This window comes from Astyanax mexicanus, chromosome 14 (assembly GCF_023375975.1).
Source record: "Astyanax mexicanus isolate ESR-SI-001 chromosome 14, AstMex3_surface, whole genome shotgun sequence".
Classification (NCBI taxonomy): Eukaryota; Metazoa; Chordata; class Actinopteri; order Characiformes; family Acestrorhamphidae; genus Astyanax; species Astyanax mexicanus.
In genome coordinates this window covers 48,185,362-48,206,975 of record NC_064421.1, presented here as the reverse complement: position 1 = coordinate 48,206,975, position 21,614 = coordinate 48,185,362, and the positions used below count along the sequence as shown (strand labels likewise).

Sequence of the window (21,614 nt, the reverse complement as noted above, 5' to 3'; positions counted from 1 at the left end):
TAGAGGTACGACAAAATATTGATATTTTTATTGGAACATAAGTGTCGCATCCTAATTTTGATTACTTCAAAAGTAATTTCTAAATAACTATCCTTATCAGTAACACTTCAGATGTTGTGAAGCATCGAAGAGAATTGTATTGGAATATGATGAGTTTTGTAGAATCGCGATATTATTATTAAATCGTGGGCAATGTATTGTGAAAAATCGTATCGTGAGATTCCCTGTAATTCCCGTACGTAATACTGAACGTCCACAAAAGAAAGATTAACCTACTTACAATGAAAACAAACCCAGATTTGAGTTCCCTTGAGTTTTGTTTTTTCCTCACTGAGATCTGCATTAGTCAGCAGAGACTTTAAAGTTCTCGCTCTCACAAGCCTGACTTCCTGTTCCCACAAGTGCATGAGACCTGAGCGCTCCAGACCTCGTCTCTGAAGGTCAACAACCAAACCAGGAAGTGAGTCCCTCCGCCGTCCGTCAGCCAGATGTGCTACTAGAAAAAACGAGGAAATACGAGGGGATTTTGAAGGGGGGGGAGGAGGGAGAGAGATATAGGGATGTGAATTGATAAAAACAGAGCAGAGCAGTGCGTCCAAAAAGGACATTTTCCTGAGGAAGCTCAAGCACAATAGGAGACATGTTTGGAGCGACAGCGTCAACAAAAAGAGAATAGAGTAGAGAATAGAATAGAACTGGGGCTCATCCAGAACTCTGCTCAATACAAATAACAAAGTAATTCAGGTTAAATTCTGTTTTTTTTACGTATTTAAAAAAAACACATGCAGTTTTACAAACAGTAAAGCAAAAATACACTCGAAATTCGTGTTATAACTTGTAATATTACAAGTTATAACACGAATTTTGAGTATTATTGCTTATTATTGATTATTTAAACCACAGTTCCATTATCACTGTTTATTGAAAGACTTTAAAGAGTTAAAGAGGAGGAGAAAATAGGATCTGATTGGTTATAAAAACTCCGCCAGTTAAAATAGTTCCATTGCTGCTCTGTTTGTTTGTAGCTCCGCTGTTTGGCTTGTAAGCGCTGCATGGAGAGCTTCTGTTACAGTGCATTACCGGCTGATACTGGTACTCGTAGAACACCTCTCAGCCAATCACATTGCAGGGGCGGAGCTGATGTGGTATCAACACACATATATTAATCTCTTTTTAGACACGTTAGAGTAGGACTATGGTCTATACAAAACCATTTATGTTTATGTAGTTCTTTACACCAAATCACTCTCAATATAAAGATTACAATAAATTACTACATTGGAAAAATGTTTAAAAATATATTTACGAGTTACATTAGTATAAAATGTGTTTCAGTGCTCTGTAATTATAATTAGGAAAATATAAATATTAGTAAACTATTGGATACAGTGTTAAATTGCGCATGAAATGTCAAATAAAACTAGAAATTGAAAGTAAATGTGTAACACGCTAAAAATTGTAGTACAGTATATTAAAATATAGTTTTATACCCAACGAAGTATATACTAGAAGTGCGCTGCTTACAAAAGACAGGGACAAGAAACATATATATTTGTACTCTAATGTAAAAATATAGATCACATATATTTACCATCAATTCTTATTACATTTACTAATATTTATTAATATACGTGGTGTATAATAATAATAGTGATACAGTTGTAATACTCATTATTAAATGTATTATAATTTTACTGTAAGCATATTAAAACAATTTGGGGTCATAATAAACATACATGAAGTAATGTTTAAATGTTAAAGTATATTTAAAATAGTTCCATTTTAGTACAGTTAAGTACACTTAGCACAATTTAAGTAAGACTTTAATACTATTTTTATACAATTAAAGTATAATAAGTACAGATTTTAGCTCTCTTTAAATATACTGATACTTATACTAATAAAGTGGCTACAATAAAACACTTTAGTGCACTTTAGCGTAATAATGCTTAGTAAGATATACTTTAATCTATTTTTATTCACTATTTTTCAGACTGTAGTAGTGAAAATAACTCACTCAGTTGTGAAGTTCACTACGAATGACGTGCTTTGTTAGCTTTTCTCCTCTTTTATTCTGTTTCTTCTGTTCTTTTCCTCGTTTTTCTGCAGCTACAGAACAGAAATCTGAGTTAAAGCTCTGTTAGACCCAACATCTGTTTAATCTAATGGAGAAGCACTGATACAAACTAATAGGGCTTTAGTGGCATTACTCACAGATGCCGCAGTAACCTCGCGTCACGGCTAATGTTGCGTGGAGCGCTGGAATGAAGGACTTTTTGGGTTGGTATGTTTCCCGTCAACAGAAATACAGTGCTGATATATTTACATTTCACCCGGAGCATTAAAGTGCTTTGTTTTTCGGTTCTTTTTTGTGCTTTTCTTTCTGCTGTTTTGTCCTCGACCTCGTCCCTCACCTCTGTTCCAGAAGCTTTAATGAGCGAAGTTTTATATAAGACCCAGACGGGTCAGAAACTCGCAGTTTGCCACCTGTCCTGGAGGTCTGGTGTTCAGCCGGTATCTCTGTAATCGCTCACAGATCCACAGCCCAGCGATACATCAGGCCAAAGAGAGCGATCAGCCCTGTGCAGTGAGCTGAGGCGTGATAAATGGTGCTCCATTAGATTATCTCAGAGTTATTAGCATGGAGAGACGGACAGAGTCTAAGAGAAAGAGGGTTTAATGAAGTGAATCTAAGACAAGAGTGATGCTGAGCGGACCGGAGCTTCCCGAGCTGCAGTTTCTGAACTTCATTTTCAGTTTTCTATCAATAAATCGATCAAACTTTAATACTTCAGTAGATTAGCTTCAAAAAGTACGACATGAGCCATATCTCAAATATGAGGAAACAGTCAGGGCAGGTTGTTTAGTCTTTTTATTTACGCTTTTCTAGTACAGGATGATCTTTGTTAAAGAAAAGTGCATTTACATAAATTTTTCATATGTATAAGTATACTTAACATAAAAACGTACATACTTTTAGCATTAAAATGAATACAGACTCCCCCTATCACTAGTGATGCCCCAACACCATGAAGGTAAACATGTGAAGTCAGACTCCACCTATTTTTTTACTTTTTGAACCGAGTAGCATCACAGCGCTAACTCTCAGAGGAAAGCGCATCGACTCTGGTGGTTCTGATACATCAGCTCACAGACGCAGCCTTGTGCTGATCCACATCACCCTAGGAGTGATGAGGGGAAAGAGAGAGCGCCATCTACTCTACTGTACCCACCCAGAGAGAGCAAGGACAACTGTGCTCTCTCAGGGCTCTGGCAGCTGATAGCAAGCTGCATGACTGGGATTCGAACCAGTGATCTTCTAATCATAGTGGCAATGCAGTCAGTGTTGGAGCATCATTAGTGATAGAGGATAGAGGGAGTCCTAATGAGAGGGTTGGGTAATTGGCCTTGTAAATTGGGGAGAAAATGGGATAAAAAGAAAAGTAAGTGTACTTAAGAGCATTATAAGTATGCTCAAATTAGGTAAAGAATACTAAAAGTGCATTTTTTTATTTAATATACTGTATGAAAATACACATTAAATAAACTTTTTTTCTGTATTTCCATAAAATGTATTTTTTTAAGCAATAATCTTTAAATTATGTGTTGTATTAATGAGTGGTTGGGTAGTTTGCCATGTAAATTGGGGAGAAAATGGTGTAAAAATTAGAAATATAAAAAAATAAAAATGATCTCACTGTTCTCAGTGCAATCTTGCATCGGATAATAAGTATGTTTGTGTTTACAGTAGTGCTAGTGTTAGCTTTAGCAATAGCAAGACTGACGCTACTCTATTCACTGCTGTAGTTTTAGAAACAGTAGAAGAAACAGAATTAGAGCTGAAGCCGCGGGGGACAGATGCTCCTTCACTTCTCACTAAAGATAAAATTCAGTTCCCTGAGGAGAGACACAGAGAGCAGCGGCTTATGAGTAGAAAAACATGAATGGAGGACAGAAGGAGAGAGAGGGAGAGAGACGGAGTGAAAAGCCAGATGTTTTATTGAATGTTGAGAGGTCAAATAATTTATTAAAAGCCTAAAATCAATTTTCCGTCCTTTTTTTTTTCCTTCCCTGTGAGCTCTGGGTTCCTCGTTTTTACACTGTGTCTCTGTCAGTCTGCCTAAACCCTCAGCCAGTGAAACGACAGCTGATCTCATGTCAGCTTATGAAAAAAGCATCAGCTCAGACTCTACAGTTCCTGCAGTTCAGAAGGTAAAAATAAGTATGATTTTAATTCAGAGTATCAGTGTTTTAGTGTTACAGTACTTAAAGACTCTGGTCAATCCATTCATAGCTTTATATTTTTTGTAAGGACAGTTTTTAAGGCTTTTCCAAGCCTGTATTAAGGTGCTTTTAAACCTGCATTGGTGACCTAATTTAGTCTAAGAAAAAATAAGTGAACTTGGGCTGAATTAACTGAATCATGGCTCATTTTGTTTGCAATGTAAAAAAGAAAAAAAGGGTTTTTAGTGTTTGGATCATTAGATTACACTGGTGATATCTGTATCTACTGTAACTGTAGAACAGGGGTTGGCAATAGGCTGATGTGAAACATCTGGACCGTGAGGTTGTTTCGTTCATTGAACTATAATAAACGGAAACGAAAAAATATAAAAAAAAAAAAATGCTTCTCTTGTAAGCTTTTGTTTACATTCCCCCTCCCCTGTCTCTCTCTCTTTCTGTGGCGCCTGTTCTCGTTTTTTCACCTGTTCTCGGGCTCACTATCTCCTTATAAGGGCAGTCTTTCCTGGTTGTGTCCCAATAATTCACAAGCCTGGTCAGCGGTAGTGTATTGGAGCGTGACCCTGACGACACTGGTTCGATCCTGCGTATTTATTTATTTTTATTCCTTTCTTCTTGGGTTTACCTGCTTTGAATTCAACTGTTCTGCGATTGGGTTCAACAACCCTCTGGGCTGGAGAGCTACTAGTCTGTAGCACTCCATCCCACTACACTTCATTACACTTTACCGGCCCCTGGTTTAGACTAAGCATTTATAAATGTATAAAATAAAAAGAATCCAAAAGCTGATTCTTCTGTCATATCATGATATCATGATACCATGATACGGTTTGTCTTCAGTCTGAACACACTTTTCTGGGTGACTTGGACTTTCAGACCTATTTCAATCCTAATTTCTAATATTCTTATATCATTCATTCAACAGCTAAAGAAGAAAAAGAACCAGTGTTGTGCGAAATCTGATTTCTGATTTACCTTTATATGAGTTATATGCTTCACGCAGCATGTTCTGCACAAATGTTAAACAGAAATTAAGAACTGTGAAGCTAAACTCTTACGCTCCTTCTACTTTTCCACGCTTAATGCATGTAAAACAAGTGTGTGTGTGTGTGTGTGTGGGGGGGGCTGTTTGTTCTGCTATAAAATGTAATAGGCTAGTTTTCCAAATCCAGGTTGAGTCTGAGCTGAGATTAAAAAGCTTCTCAGTGGAGAATTCAGAGCTTACTGCAATTTAAAGTTGATTTATCCAGTGCAGTAAATGGGTGTGTTTGCTGGTTTTGAGGTTCCTCTGGGACGTAAAGTGAAATATTACATACGTAATATAAAATATCACGGGTTTCAGTGTTTTATTACGAGCGTAAGGCCAAGTATGACTGGAGTATTTAAAGATGGCGTCACTCACACACTGGCTGGCTGTGCACTGGAGGGGAATAGTGGAGAATACTGTAGGTTCTCTGGATGTGTTTGAGGACCTGTGAAGGTCAGAGTGATTGGGTGTAGATCCATGCTAATGCTAAAGCTTATTGAAGTTCTACACACTGCAAGCTTCCCTTAAGGAGTAACGTGTCAACAGAAGGGTGGCAGTTGAATGCTAATTGCTCTCTCTCTCTTGTTCTCTTTATCTCTTTCTGTCTCTCTCTCTGTCTGTCTCACACATAGACAATCTTTGATGTTAGGCTTTATATCACTGGTGTATAGTGTGGATAGTGTGTATAGTGGCTAAAAGTGGAATTTTGGAGGGCTGTCGCAAAAGCTGAATGTTTGCCAGGTCTTTGAATTCACAGCTCGTCTCACACACACACACACACACACACACACACACACACACACACACACACCCAAGAGTCCAAAGACAAACAAATGAGCCTGGGCTTCCCTGAATTATTTCCACGCGCCCAGACAGACTAACCCAGATGGCAGCAACCACACAGAGGGAAGTTCCCTCACGAGACGAGGGGAGGAAGAGAGAAAGAGGAGATCTTCTGGAGAAAGAGAGAAAGAGGAGATCTTCTGGAGAAAGAGAGAAAGAGGAGATCTTCTGGAGAAAGAAAGAAAGAAAGAAAGAAAGAAAGAAAGAAAGAAAGAAAGAAAGAAAGAAAGAAAGGGAGAAAGAGGAGCTCTTCTGGAGAAAAAGAGAAAGAGGAGCTCTTCTGGAGAAAGAGAGAAAGAGATCTTCTAGAGAAAGAGAGAAAGAGGAGCTCTTCTAGAGAAAGAGAGAAAGAGGAGCTCTTCTGGAGAAAGAGAGAAAGAGGAGCTCTTCTGGAGAAAGAGAGAAAGAGGAGCTCTTCTGAAGAAAGAGAGAAAGAGGAGCTCTTCTGGAGAAAGAGAGAAAGAGGAGCTCTTCTGGAGAAAGAGAGAAAGAGGAGCTCTTCTGAAGAAAGAGAGAAAGAGGAGCTCTTCTGAAGAAAGAGAGAAAGAGGAGCTCTTCTGAAGAAAGAGAGAAAGAGGAGCTCTTCTGGAGAAAGAGAGAAAGAGGAGCTCTTCTGGAGAAAGAGAGAAAGAGGAGCTCTTCTGAAGAAAGAGAGAAAGAGGAGCTCTTCTGGAGAAAGAGAGAAAGAGGAGCTCTTCTGGAGAAAGAGAGAAAGAGGAGCTCTTCTGGAGAAAGAGAGAAAGAGGAGCTCTTCTGGAGAAAGGATAGACAAGAGAAGAAGTGCTTTCTTTAGGAGTCTTGAGGAGCATTTGAGGAGTCTATTATTGAGGGCAGTTTTAGAAAAGGTGTAGAAGAAAAGTGGCAGTGTGGGCAGTGTGCCAAGTCCTGCTGGAAAATGAAATCTCTCCATAAAAGTTGTTATCAGCAGAGGGAAGCATGAAGTGCTGTAAGATCAACACAGTGGATCAACACCAGCAGATGACCGATATGACTCTCCAAACCATCACTGATCATCAGTAAATTTTACATTTTATTCAGTGAAGAGACAGACAGTCCAAACTGCTCGAGGTCTAGTGTAAAGTTTCCACCAATCAGCGCTTTCCAACATCCAGCGCTTGTTAGATGTTAGTTTTTAAGAGTTAGAGAGTTACTGCTGAACAAGAAGGAAACATGTTGACACCCCTGTTCCTTACTAATGTCTCATAATGTGCCTTATAATCTGGTGCACTTTGAGTGTGAGAAATACGGTACAGAGAACTGTATAGTAATCAGTTAGCATTCAGTTTTCACTCGTTCATTTCCATGCATGGTCTGATCCAGAGTTTCTGGCCAAAAGCTTTACTGCAGATTATTCATATTCAGAAAGATGGATGGGTTCAGATCGCTGAGTCACTGGAGACCCAGACCTGAACCCTATACTCTACCATACACTCGCTCCATCACCAGCCACTGCTCAGCCCAGCTGCTTCTGACAAGCCAACTTCTGAGAGATTGAGCGCAGGTCATAAAGAAGGAGAAAGAAAGAGGTAAAAAATATCCTGGAGCAAACTCTCACTGAGGTGACTGAGCTGGAGTGAACTGAGGAACAAGACTCGTGAAAATGTCGAAAAGATTGTGTTTAAATGTGTTACTGAGAAATGAGGAACTGGATCTGACTTTTTGTCACTCTTAAATATTTCAGATCATCAAACAAATTAAAATATTAGTGAAAGACAACACAAGTTAACACAAAATACAGTTTTTAAATGGAGTTTTTTATTATTAAGGTAGAAAAAAAGAGTTCAATTTCTCTAACCACACCCAGACCTGATTACTGTTCACACCTGTTCTCAATCAGGTAATCACTTAAATAGAACCTGCCTGGTAAAGAGAAGTAAACCAAAATATACTCAAAAGCTAAACACCATGCCGATAAGCAAATAAATTCAGAAACAAATGAGAAAGTGAGATCTATCAGTCTGGCAATAAAGGTTATAAAGCCATTTTTAAAGTTTTGAGACTCCTTATTATTTACTCATTGTGAAAACATGGAACAGTGGTGAACCTTCCCAGGAGTGGCCGGCCAACCAAAATTACCCCAAGAGTGCAGCGACAACTCATCCAAGAGATCACAAAAGACCCAAAAACAACATTCAAAGTACTGCAAGCTTTACTTGACTCAGTTAAGGTTAGCGTTCATGACTTTACCATAAAAAAGAGACTGAGCAAAATGACAGAGTAAAGACAATGGAGTCTTTAATATAATTTTACATTTCCTTATGCTCAATTTTTCGTATTATTGTCCCCCGGTAGGGCTATAGCTACACTAGTGACTAATGCAGAGGCAATTTTTTTAACACTCTATTGTTGGTTTGCTGGCTTTGTGTTAATTGGAGGATAATTACCAGACGTATTAGAAGTAGTAGGCCTTTAAAAATTATGTCTAAAATTAGTCTTAATTTTACATAGAAAAGACGTCCACACCGACTAGAAATAGCCCTTATCTGGAGGTCTGGGGGATGTTGGATGTTGGATGTTGTTTGGATGCTTTTGTGACCTCTTAGATGAGTTGTTGCTGCGCTCTTGGAGTAATTTTTTGTCAGCCGGCCACTCCTGGGAAGGTTCACCACTAATTCACATTTTCACCATTAGTGAATAATGAATGGTGAATAAAGCTCTCACTGTGGTTTTCTGGAGTCCTGAACTTTATAACCTGTTATAACCAGACTGATAGATTTAAATTGTTCCTGGATTTCTTTGGATATGGGTATGATGTCTGTATTTTGAGTATCTTTTGTTCTACTTCTTTTTATCAGGCAGGTTTTATTTAATTGATTTATTGACTGATTGAGAACAGGTGTGAACAGTAATCAGGTCTGGGTGTGGTTAGAGAAACACTTTTTTCACACACAAGTTTGAATGTTTTCAGTGTTTTTTTTACTCTAAGAACAGGATAAATCAGTGTGAGGCTGACTCTGTTTGGACGTATATATCTAAAATAAACATATTTATTAAATTGGCCTCTTTATCCGGGGCTGCTGCTGAAATTGGCAGCTCAATTTCAGTGGTGCCCCTGCAGCAGGCCGGGGTTTTGGGGGGAAATGAAGTGGTTTTGTGCTCGCAGGGTGTTTAAGGTCACTGCAGGCGAGACATGGACATGATCGCTTTTGCGAATTTGCTCAAGGAAAACGGGGGTTTGTAATTACACACACACACACACACACACACATTAACACTGTGCACACTGTGCAGCCAGACAGTGGAAGGAAAGAAAAATATTTCCACAGCTCTGAGGATTTGGCTCTCGTGCCCCGGCGCTGTATGGTGAGCACGGGCAGAACGGGCCGATGCTGTATTTAAATCAGTTGGATACACAGCAGCGTGTGGAAATAGAATTAGGAGCAACCAAGGGCTCTTGGTGTGTGTTTGTGTGTGTGTGTGTGTGTTTGTGTGTGTGTGTGTGTGTGTGTGTGTGTGTGTGTGTGTGTGTGTGTGTGTGTAGAGAGTAAGTGAATTGTGAGCGATAGTGATGTGCAGAGAGGAGGGGAGGGGGGCTGAAACGAACAAGATTACTGTCAGAAATTAAAAAAAAATGTTGTTTAAATTAAAAGCTCTAAAAAATGAAGAGAGCACTACAGACAACATTTCTCCTAAATTTCATATAAAAATATTCTCATTTAAAGCATTTAAATTACTGAAATAACAAAAAAAGATGCAGAGCTTTCAGACCTCAAATAATGCAAAGAAAACAAGTTCATATTCATAAAGTTTTAAGAGAAAACAATAATCAATATTTGGTGGAATAACCCTGGTTGGTTTTTAATCACAGTTTTTTTAATGCATCTTGGCATCATGTTCTCCTCCACCAGTCTTACACACTGCTTTTGGATAACTTTATGCTGCTTTACTCCTGGTGTAAAAATTCAAGCAGTTCAGTTTGGTGGTTTGATGGTTTGTGATCATCCATCTTCCTCTTGATTATATTCCAGAGGTTTTCAATTTCCAGAGCTGTATCATAAAAATAAAATAATTTTCTTTTTGTTTTTTTTGTGACATTAAAAGCTGAAACTTTAAAATAAACCCTTTTTTGTACTTTTTTTTTAAGTATTAAATTCCTTTCACTGGAACTAAGGGTCCAAGCTTAACTAATGAACTATTGAACAGCCCCGTACCATAATCCCCCCTCTACCAAACTTAACACTTCGCACAGTCAGATTAGTAACATAAAGTGAGCTTGTTGGAATAAGGTTTTTGAGAGATTTTTTTTTTAGATTTTTTTGGTGTGCCCAAACTTTTAATAGCGCTCTTTTCACTTTACCGCTGTAAAATTCTATCAAAACATAAAAAACACTTTCTTAATAGGTTTAAAAGGCGAAGGTTTGTGCTCAGTCTTTGGAATGACGTTGTATTTTAGATTATAAAAAAGAAATCCTGTTATTGAATGAATGCCTAAAATCCAGGTATGACGGCAGGCTTTTTTGTTGTTATAATGGTGAATGAATAAGTGTGTGTATGTAAGTGTGTGTGTTTGTTTCCACTTGTTTCTACTTATAAATACGCTTTCAGTCAAACATCGCTCTGAAATCTTCTCTTTAGATGTGTTCTAAACACTGAGCCCTGCGGACGTCCCTCATGTTCCTGTTTGCTCTTTGGTCAGATTCTCTAAAACGAAGGTTTTTGTAAATATTTTTCAGTTTTTGAGTCGTTGTAATGGTAAAATCTGTGCTGAAAGTGATGGAAAAAGGCAGTTCACGGCCATCTGCACTCGTTTCTCCTCAGTCTCCTCCTCTTCTCTCTCTCTCTCTCTTTTGTGTGGAGGTTTATTTTGAGCTGGATCCAGGCTGATGGTGCTGCTCGCTGATGGACAGAGCCCACATTAGCACAGCGGGTTCTGTTAGCAGGGTTGTATGTTTATCCTGCACTCGTTTTGGAGAAAACTGAATGGAGAAGCAGCAGCAGATGCTCCTCAGATTAAAGCAGGGTAACAAACTGTAATCCTGAGAAAATACATGGGTATGAAAAAGTTTGGGCAACCCTGATTTCATTTTCATGATTTTACTTTATTATTCATTGGTTGTTGTGATTTCTGTTAAATATATCATATATCAGATGAACACAGTGATATTTGAGAAGTTAAATGGAGTTTAAAGGATTTACAGAAAGTGTGCAATAAGTCTTTAAACTAAATTAGGCAGGTGCATAAATTTGAATACCTTTTAGCACTAATTACTTAAGTAAGCTCGTTGACCCTTGACCTACATTCAAATAGGTGATTTTTTTGGTGTGATTATTGTTAATTTCTTAATTCTTAACTTTTATTAAAAGCTTTTATTAGCTTTTATTCAGTTTAATTTTATTTTTCTGTTCCACTTTTGTCTGTTGAACCATTTAAGGTGGAACGGAAAAGTTATCAAGCTTAGCTTAACTACTGAGACAAGCTACTAGCATTTGTTTTTATGCTTCTTATGAAGAATTTAGACAAAACGCATTGAAATTACACATTAAACTCTGGTAAAATTGTGCTAATCATCACTTTTAACAGGAAAATACTTATATTTATGGGTTTCTTTGGTTTCTTGGGTCTTTAGTCACGTGTTCATCTTACCAGTGATTCTTATACACCTCAGTTTAAGGTGTGCTGAATCTAAAAAATCTATTTTTTTTTACCTTGTATGCTTTTGTAATGCTCTTTAAACACTTACCAGACATTAAAGAACTACAAAAAAGTAGAAGCTTTAGAAGTTGAAAGGTAAATTACAGTAAATTACAAAAAAATAGATAATCTCTTTTGTTTTATTCATTGAAGTAGAAGCTAATGAACGAACACATTTATTCATCATTCAGCCTGAGAAACATCTCAATCAGACAGTGCTGGATTTTAAGGAGTAAGTAAATGCTGAGTTGTAACTGGTGGGAACCTGAATGAATTCCCACCCTGATGATCAGGATTCTGTAAGAGAGTGAGAAAAAAAATAAAGAATGAGAATCGTGGAGTAAATTCACATTCATCTCACACCCGTCCTCCTAATCCAGATGAGATAAAGACCGGGGGGCTGAATACTCAAATAAACCGGTTCTTTTTCTTTTTTCCCAACTTCTCATGTAAGTGTAAATGTGGAGTGTCTGAGAGGATGTGTGATGATGTGCTCGGGTTTGCAGCTCCTCAGCAGAGCAGCAGGAATGACGTGTTTTATAAAAGCTGATTAGATTAACGGCTGCAGCTTCTTTGCACTTTTCCTGTAGTGAAAGATTAAAGCTGCGTCTACATTAAAAACACGGTCAGAGTCGGATCCTCGTTGTCAGTGTGTGAGTGAGTGTGAGTTATCTGAGGCAGGACCTGCCAGCTGATGCTGAACTCCTTGAACTCCAGGCTGAGTTGTGGAGATGAGTCTCAAGCGAAGTGTACTGTATTGTGTAAGGGTGGGAATCACAGGGCGTTTATAGTCCTATCCGGACGGGATTATTTTCTCAGGGGGCATCTGTGAAAAATATTTCTCACTTCTACTCAGTTATAAAACTCCTGCAACCGGACTACAATTGAAAAAAACAGGAGGACCAGTAAGTTTTTAAGGCTTTTTTCTCGGTCACATGACATCACGGCGTTCAGTAGCTCCTCCATTTCCACTCACTGTTGTTTACACGCCCAAAGTGTAATTACGGTTTGCAGCAGTGGACAAATAGCTATTTTATTAAAGGCGAGGAGACGAAACTCGAAGATGTGTGTCCGGACGGGACTAAATTTACCGGAGGAGCACGGAGTTCATAGAAAATCTGTAGCCTGCTGCTAACCCTAGCTAGGACTCCTGGAGCAGCATTAGCATTAACTGCTAAGCACACTAAACGCTATCTCTTACGCTGTTCAGAGATGAGTATATCAGACTGTAGTCTGCATGTTTACTGTGTTAAAACAAGCTACATGGGACAAACCACTAGCTAGTATCACTCTGGCTTATCGGAACACTCATGGTTCCTCAGTGTAGTGCTGTTGGATTGCGGTTAGCCCTTAATGCTAATGCTAATGCTGCTGCACCCAGCCTTAGCACTTTACTCACCCAAATTAACAGTTTTCAGGAGAGAAATCTGTGTAGATTACTACCAGAACTTCCAGCGCTCGTTTGACTTTTCTTTTTTTTTACAGTTACAGTTTTGTTTACTTAGCTTAGCTTAGCTTTACAGCTGTGAGATCTGCTGAATTAGAAGGAAAACATGGCAACACCCCTGTTCCTTACTAGTATTGCATAATGCACCTTATAATCCGGTGCGCCTTATAATGCGAAAAATACTGTACGATATAATTGTTTATTGCAATAATTCCTTTGACAACATACTGTATCATTCATTGAAACGCAGATATCTTGAAAGGCCTAGCAGATGATATTCTGTCCCCATAGTGAGGACAACATTGGCCTTACATACACACAGATACACACACACACACACACACACACTCGTGCACACACACACACTAATATGGTAGTGCTCTGTTGTGCAACCTGTCGGGCAACGTATGATTGGTTGATTAGAGTGGTGGAGGATTATATTGTAGTTTTCTCAGTAAGAGTTCAGATTCCTGCACTCTGAAGCTGTTTGAGCAGAGAGACGACTGTCTGTCCTCTATCTGTCGCTCTCTCTCTGCGTTATGAGCAGTGCGCAGTCTGTGAATTGATATTCCATGCATGGAAAGCTTTCCGCAATTCACAACTCACCCACCATATCAAATTACGGCTTTGCTCAGAATGTTGATGTGGCGGCGTGTCAGAATTAAATTGTCAGCATAAAAAAATGCTGTATTGGCGCAGAGACACCTGTATCAATATTTATAACATTTGGAGTTTTTTTAAAGCATGTGCAGTGTGTGCTGCCTATGTTTTTACTGTGTTTATGTGCTTATTTTGGAGGTGTGCATATTAACTTGTCATGGCAAATCCAAAATTTGATTACAAAATAATAATCACATTTTTTAATAATGTGATTTTGCTTGCTCAACAAGCACGTGGCACAGAAACTGAAAATGCATGTATTTGTGAAACGGCATCTTAAATAGCTTTTGGTGCAAGTTCTTTCTCATCCAATCCAACAGGAGGTCAGATCTCAGCACAGGAACAAGAAAAATCACATGAAACAGGTTAAAGAACATATGTCAGCAAATCCAGACAGAAGAAAATCTTAAGACAAGCAACTAGATAAGTATTAGAACCAACCATCATGTGGGATGATGCCTTAGAACAAGGATTATAAACAATCATAGGCATATAGGAAGTCTCAGAACCAACAACTCAAGGATTGTAAGCAACAATTGTGAGAGAGGAAGTTTAAGAACAAACAACTCAGGGATTAGAACCAATCATAGTCAGGGAAGTAATCTCGGAATAGCCAACTCTGGGATTAGAACAAATCATAGTTAGGGAGGGAGCCTCAGAACAGGCAACTCAGGGATAAGATCTAAGGAAGTGCCAGATTAAACTGCTTCAGGTTTAGAACCAAACTGAGACTTGAAAGGAAATTTCAGCACAAGGAAATGAGCCCAGGGATTAGAACCAATCGTTACAGTCAAGGTAACGTCTCCTCATATTGCTTTTTAATACCAATGTGGCCATTTTTTAAAATCAGAAATCAGTTCTAAATCTCAGTTTTCTAAATCAGATGGAAAGTTTAAAGATCCTCCACATCATGTGAAAAGTACCAAAGTACCAAATCTAACATTTACATACAGTTACCAGTTTAAGGAACCTTTATTTTGTAAGAACACAGGTCAGATTTCCTCTGGATGTTCTGTTGTTTCTTTCGTTTGCCTTAAAGATGAAGATGAATATGTTAAAGCTCTACTGTGGTAAATCTATAATAAAAAAAGCTCCGCGCTGAGTCTGACCCCTCAGAGGCCGGGTTTTAGTTTGTAATATTAATCCCTAATTGCAGCATTAGGAGCGCAGCCTCCTCCACAGCTCCGATTTCCCAGAGTTCCCTCCTCTCTTGGCGCGGGCGGTGAGGGAGCCGCAGCACGTTCGGGATTGGGATTCGCGGTCGCTGTCACGCCGATTCCTCCACCAGAACATCAAAGCCTTTTGGGGAAACGGCCTTTGAAGTGTCTCCAGAAAACAAGGCTCCGCTCCCGCCGTCGCCAGACGCTTCCAACGCCGGAGAATAGAAGTCAAACCCATCCAGCTGCCGTTACTGAAGGACGGACTAATAGAACATAACCGAGAAGCATTCATCCCCGCGCCCTGACAACCACCGTGCAGCGAGCAGCCCACGTGCGAGAGGCAGCGCACCGGTGCATTTCACTGATACGCTCGCCCAAGGTCTAAACCCATCTGGCAGAATCATCACACCAGTGCCAGAAACACGCCGCTCTGCCTTCAGAATACAAATATCTGTTTACGTAAGCCTTTATTCACCCGTGAAACACTTATCTATATTTAATATTTTAATTGCAGATTACTTGCTTTGGAACCAGAAGAGGAATTTTAGAAAATATACACTGACATTGAGCTTTTCAGACTTTATTTTGTCGGTAAACTAAAAAAAAAACACTATATAAACATGACAGACGGATTCAGCTCCGCAGAAGGGATTCAAACGTCAAATCAGACCTTGAAATGCGAGTAGTGGCATTAATATTAAAAACCTGTCCTTTCCCATTATCTCTGCCTTTTCATGTGCAAATGCGTGCAATAAATGAAGATGTTCTCCTCGTGGGATTTGTACCAACAACATATTACAGCTCGGATGTTTTTTTCTCAAGTTTAAACTTATGTAATTTTACTTTTACTGAGAATGTAGTCAATCAGAGAAAATATACAACATATAAATGTATTCTATACAGTACCAGTATTAACCCTTTTAGACCCTGCATCCATTACAATAGATGGAACCATGAATAGCCATTGAACAAGTTTATAAACCAATCAAACAGTAAAACTTGAAAAGTTTAGCCCTGCCCACTGCACTGGGGAAAAAAAAAACAGTAGTTTGTTTCTTAGCTCTGAATTACTGGGTAAAGTATATAAACACTGATGTGTTATTCGCACAAATAACACAGGAATGAACTGCATGCTGCTCCTAGCGCTGTTAGTTATCTCCTATCTGACGAGAATTCACGGGTTGATGTAGACAAGGTGCTGTTCTTGATCGTCTTGTTTTTTGGTGTATATTTTCTTTTACTAGAACACGTTTAAAATAGCTCAGTATCTTTCTGCAGTAATGTAGAACTGGAGCAACACACACACACACTCACTCACTCACTCATACACACATACACTCTCACATACACACTCGCATACACACTCGTCTCAACAGAGCCATCTGCTAATGCTGCTGAGGTGATTACATTAGGATTTCATCATGTCAGCAGCAGCATGTCCAACACGGCACACTTCCGTCTCCGCCAGCGCCACACACACACACACACACACACACACACACACACACACACAAACACACTCATTACATATGTACACATTATCAACACATCTATATTGCAGTATTCACAGGTCTACATGTGTTCCTGAGATCAGATCAAACACTGTCCCATTTCTACTACTTTTCATCTTTATCTCCAAAAAATCGACTCCTCCATTCCCGTCTCTCAGTCTCTCAGACTCTCAGATTCTCAGTCTGACACAATTCTATAATCTGTTCCTCTAATATGGGCCAGTGCATTAAATATTATTATACACTGCATCAACAGATTCCTGCAGTAAATTATAGTGAAGTCTTATTACTGATAAATTTAAACTTGAAAATAAAAGGACTATTATTAATCCATCAATTAACCTTTGTTTTAACTCGGAAGTACAATGAGGGCAACCCTCATTTTCAATATAGCCGAGAATTTACAAATACAGGGATTTTTAATCATTTTAAAATAACTAAAATAAAAAATTAAATAAAATGAAGATTCAAGGCTTTTGCATGGCAGCAGCAATATTTAAATATACAGTTGTGGTCAAAAGTTTACATACACTTGTAAAAAAACATAATGTTATGGCTGTCTTGAGTTTTCAATAAGTTCTACAACTCTTATTTTTCTGTGATAGAGTGATCGGAACACATACATGTTTGTCACAAAAAAACAGTCATAAAATTTGGTTCTTTCATAAATTTATTATGGGTCTGCTGAAAATGTCACCAAATCTGCTGGGTCAAAAATATACATACAGCAACATTAGTATTTGGTTACATGTCCCTTGGCCATTTTCACGGCAACTAGGCGCTTTTGGTAGCCATCCACAAGCTCCTGGCAAGCTTCAGGTCGAATGTTTGACCACTCTTCTTGACAGAATTGGTGCAGTTCAGCTAAATGTGATGGTTTTCTTGCATGAACCCGTTTCTTTAGCACTGTCCACATGTTCTCAATGGGGTTTAAGTCAGGACTTTGGGAAGGCCATTCTAAAACCTTAATTCTAGCCTGGTTTAGCCATTCCTTTACCACTTTTGATGTGTGTTTTGGGTCATTGTCTTGTTGGAACACCCAACTGCGCCCAAGACCCAACCTTCGGGCTGATGGTTTTAAGTTTTCCTGCAGAATTTGGAGGTAATCCTCCTTCTTCATTATCCCATTTACTTTCTGCAAAGAACCAGTTCCACTGGCAGCAAAACATCCCCAGAGCATAATACTACCACCACCATGCTTGACAGTAGGCATGGTGTTCCTGGGATTAAAGGCCTCACCTTTTCTCCTCCAAACATATTGCTGGGTGTTGTGGCCAAACAGCTCAATTTTTGTTTCGTCTGACCAGAGAACTTTCCTCCAGAAGGTTTTATCTTTGTCCATGTGATCAGCAGCAAACTTCAGCCGAGTCTTAAGGTGCCTTTTCTGGAGCAAGGGCTTCTTTCTTGCACGGCAGCCTCTCAGTCCATGGCGATGTAAAACACGCTTGACTGTGGAGACTGACACCTGTGTTCCATCAGCTTCCAAATCCTTGCAGACCTGCTTCTTGGTGATTCTTGGTTGACTCTTGACCATCCTGACCAATCTCCTCTCGGCAGCATGTGATAGCTTGCGTTTTCTTCCTGATCGTGGCAGTGACACAACTGTTCCATGCACTTTATACTTGCGTATAATTGTCTGCACAGTTGCTCTTGGGACCTGTAGCTGCTTTGAAACGGCTCCAAGTGACTTCCCTGACTTGTTCAAGTCAATAATTCGCTTTTTCAGATCCACACTGAGTTCCTTTGACTTTCCCATTGTAGCTTTTGTAGCTGAGTCTAATCACTGGGTCAAATGAGCCCTATTTAAATGGGCTCATGAGAAGTCAACAGCTGTAGTCAATCAGAATCACTTACAAGAAGTGAAGAGGCCATGACATGAAGCTAATTTGATTGACACAACTCGCTACATCACCAAAATTGACAAATTTTGTTGCTGTATGTATATTTTTGACCCAGCAGATTTGGTGACATTTTCAGCAGACCCATAATAAATTTATGAAAGAACCAAATTTTATGACTGTTTTTTGTGACAAACATGTATGTGTTCCGATCACTCTATCACAGAAAAATAAGAGTTGTAGAACTTATTGAAAACTCAAGACAGCCATAACATTATGTTTTTTTACAAGTGTATGTAAACTTTTGACCACAACTGTATATCTATATATCTATATATCTATCTATATATATATATATATATATATGTATGTGTGTGTGTGTGTGTGTGTGTGTGTGTGTGTGTAAAATGTCCTCCTATGTTTAATCTTATGTTCTCTTACAGCAGTTTTTATTTATAAAGACTCTTTTCTCAGCTATTAAACAGCATTAATGCAGTAACCGCTCATACCTGACTGACTGTCATTAACCCAGTTTTAAAGCAGTGCCTGTTTTAGGTTAAAAGCTGAAATCTGTAAAGTGTGTAAAAGCGTGTGTTTTGTTTGTGCTCTTTTTCAGGGGTCTCTTCAGCAGCAGTTATAGTGAAACGCACTACAGAGAGGACGGAGAAGCTGTTACTCACACTCACAACACTATGGTAAGATTACACCACTGATACTCTTCACTGTTACTGTTAATATCTTTAAAACCTGCTTAAAGCACTGTAGCAAATATAGCAGAAACATATAGCTGTATACAATATACAACTGTTGACAAATTACTGCCAAGATAGCAATGAGCATTCTTTTGAAGATCATGGGAAGACCAACATTTCCTCAAAGTTCCCTCATTACTTTTTCTGTATATTTGATCTTATTGTAACGATGACTGAGGAGCTCAATCTCAACACTCAGTCCTGTTACCTAAATTAATTCTTTATTTACACCAGGCTGCTCCAATTTAGCCATGAAACCTAAAATCCCACACTAAAATGATAACAGGTGTTTCAGTTTCACCGTCCAACCCCTGTACCTCAGAAGTTGCTATAATCAACTGCTACAGATGTTTTAGAGCTGCTCTTCCATTTATTCCATCTTCCTGTACATTTACAGCAGGGTTTTCACATCCCATCACCTCCCTCTCTCCTTTTTTCCTACTCGGGAAAATAACTCACACCATCTGTCTGCTTCATGCTAACAGGTTCCTTGAACCATCAATTTTCCTTCAACCCATGTCCATCACCAGACGTCCACACTGTACGTGTGTGTGTGTGTGTGTGTGTAAATGTTGTTTTTTTTCTATTTCCAGTACTGCTGTCAATTCAGGCTCCACCAGATTGCCAGGCTATGATTGGTTGGCCACCAAGTTGCGGGTCATTTGCCTTGGCTCGCAGCAATTGACCCAGGTTTTCTTTTCTTTTTCTTTTCCAGACGAACTGCTATTACCATGGCAAGGTCCAAGGACACGCCCACTCTGATGTCAGTCTCAGCACTTGCTCCGGTCTCAGGTAAGGATGACATCATTGCTTTAGCGTCCCGGCACTTCATTAATGGGTTTTCGGTTCTAATTAAAGGACATTTAAGGGCTAATTGAAGGCCAGCTCTACTTCTATCGTCCTTTTGTTCTTATTGTTTGTGAAATACAGCAGGTCTCTGAGTTGTTCATGATGCTGCACATGATGAAACTCTTCCTCATCCTCTTCATCATTGTCTGCAGCAGCTAGTAAAAAAAAATATTCAGAAAAACAAAACGAGTCGATCAGGAAAAGCACCGTGTCTACATCAACCCGTGAATTAGTATTCATGGCCCCGCCCACCTCGGCTCGGCACTGCCCACAGACAGAGCTGAAGCCAGGCGGCGACGCCGTTTCGTCAGATAGGAGGAGCTAACAGCGCTAGAACTGCAGCATGCAGTTCATTCCTGTGTTATTTGTGCGAATAACACATCAGTGTTTATATACTTTACCCAGTAATTCAGAGCTAAGAAAGAAATGGTTATAATTAGTCTATGGAGGAAAAACACCACCAGCCAATTACAGTTGAGATAGGTAGGTGTTTAGATGTTTAGAACAGTTCTAGTTAAAACACTAGTTAAAAGTAAAAATCCACCCCGGGTGGGATTTTTTTTTTATTACTTTCTGGACCTGGACTACCCACTTCTGTATGTAAGTAACTATAGGTTTAAATAGGATCTCCGGTGGATTTGGTGTTTTACTCTGAGAGACTAGGTCAGTATAGGCTGAACTGGACTTTGCAGGGCATTATTACACATGTTGTAAACATGTTGTAACATATAATATTTCAAAGACTGTTATTAGTGTTAAAATGTTTTTATTTTAAAACATTTCTAACTCGTCTTGATGCCTCCTGGTGTGTTGTCTCCAGCAGTGCTGTTAGCCAATCAGAGCCGATGTTATCCTATGGCTTCTCCTTGCCTCCCCGCCCACTCCTCAAGCGGACTAAAGCAGTGTTATACCAGATCATCGGTGCACTTCTTTTTTTTCACAAAAACAACAGCTCACATGGCATTCATTCATACTAGAGACACAACTAGACATTATATTTTAAAATGAATGAAATAATGATAAAATTAGACTTATAACTGTGTTTTTTGCGCATGAATTATGTATATTATTTTAATTATGGACCTTTAGTTTTTGAACATGTATTGCTCCACATATTGTCTCTCATGGTCACGTTGTCTCTGATCTATAAAGATGTATTTTTTGAGATTATAAAGCTGACAGCATGAGTTAGACCATCGATAAAGCCTTCAGCAACATCCTCCGCTTAATCGTCCGTATCAAAAGCACACAATGTGATGAAAAGCATTTAACATGTCATGAAAACCTTTGCAGATGCAGTTAAATGTAATTACCGAGAACATTTGCTCGTAATAAATTCACCATCAGAGGCTGACCGGACAAATAAGTAAAACACGAACTGCAGGAGTCAGGAAGTCCTCCGCCACAATCGCCTTCTGTACAAAGACTTTTCTAAACCATTACTCAAAGCTTTTTAATGAAAACTCATCACAATCTGCATCTGCATCTCTATAAACTGTTCAGAAAGACAGATGTGAGGAAGCTGGAGGCTGGAGTGGAAATTTACTGCTGATTTTGTTGGTTTAGATTAAGCTCTGAACAGAAAAATAATACAAAAAAATCTTTTCTTCTAATATTTTGACAGATTTTGCCATAAAACCCATGAAAAATCAC

At 38.9% G+C, this 21,614-nt stretch overlaps 1 protein-coding gene across 2 annotated transcripts in view; it reads left to right on the top strand.

Annotated features, from left to right (window-relative positions):
• Window positions 1-21,614, top strand: part of adam12b (ADAM metallopeptidase domain 12b) — a 130,364-nt gene that overhangs the window by 34,794 nt on the left and 73,956 nt on the right. For both annotated transcript variants that reach the window (XM_022672557.2, XM_022672558.2), the window contains exons 4-5: window positions 18,977-19,055; window positions 19,828-19,904. In XM_022672557.2, the coding sequence (XP_022528278.2) occupies window positions 18,977-19,055; window positions 19,828-19,904 (156 nt within the window). The remainder of the gene's footprint in view (window positions 1-18,976; window positions 19,056-19,827; window positions 19,905-21,614) is intronic.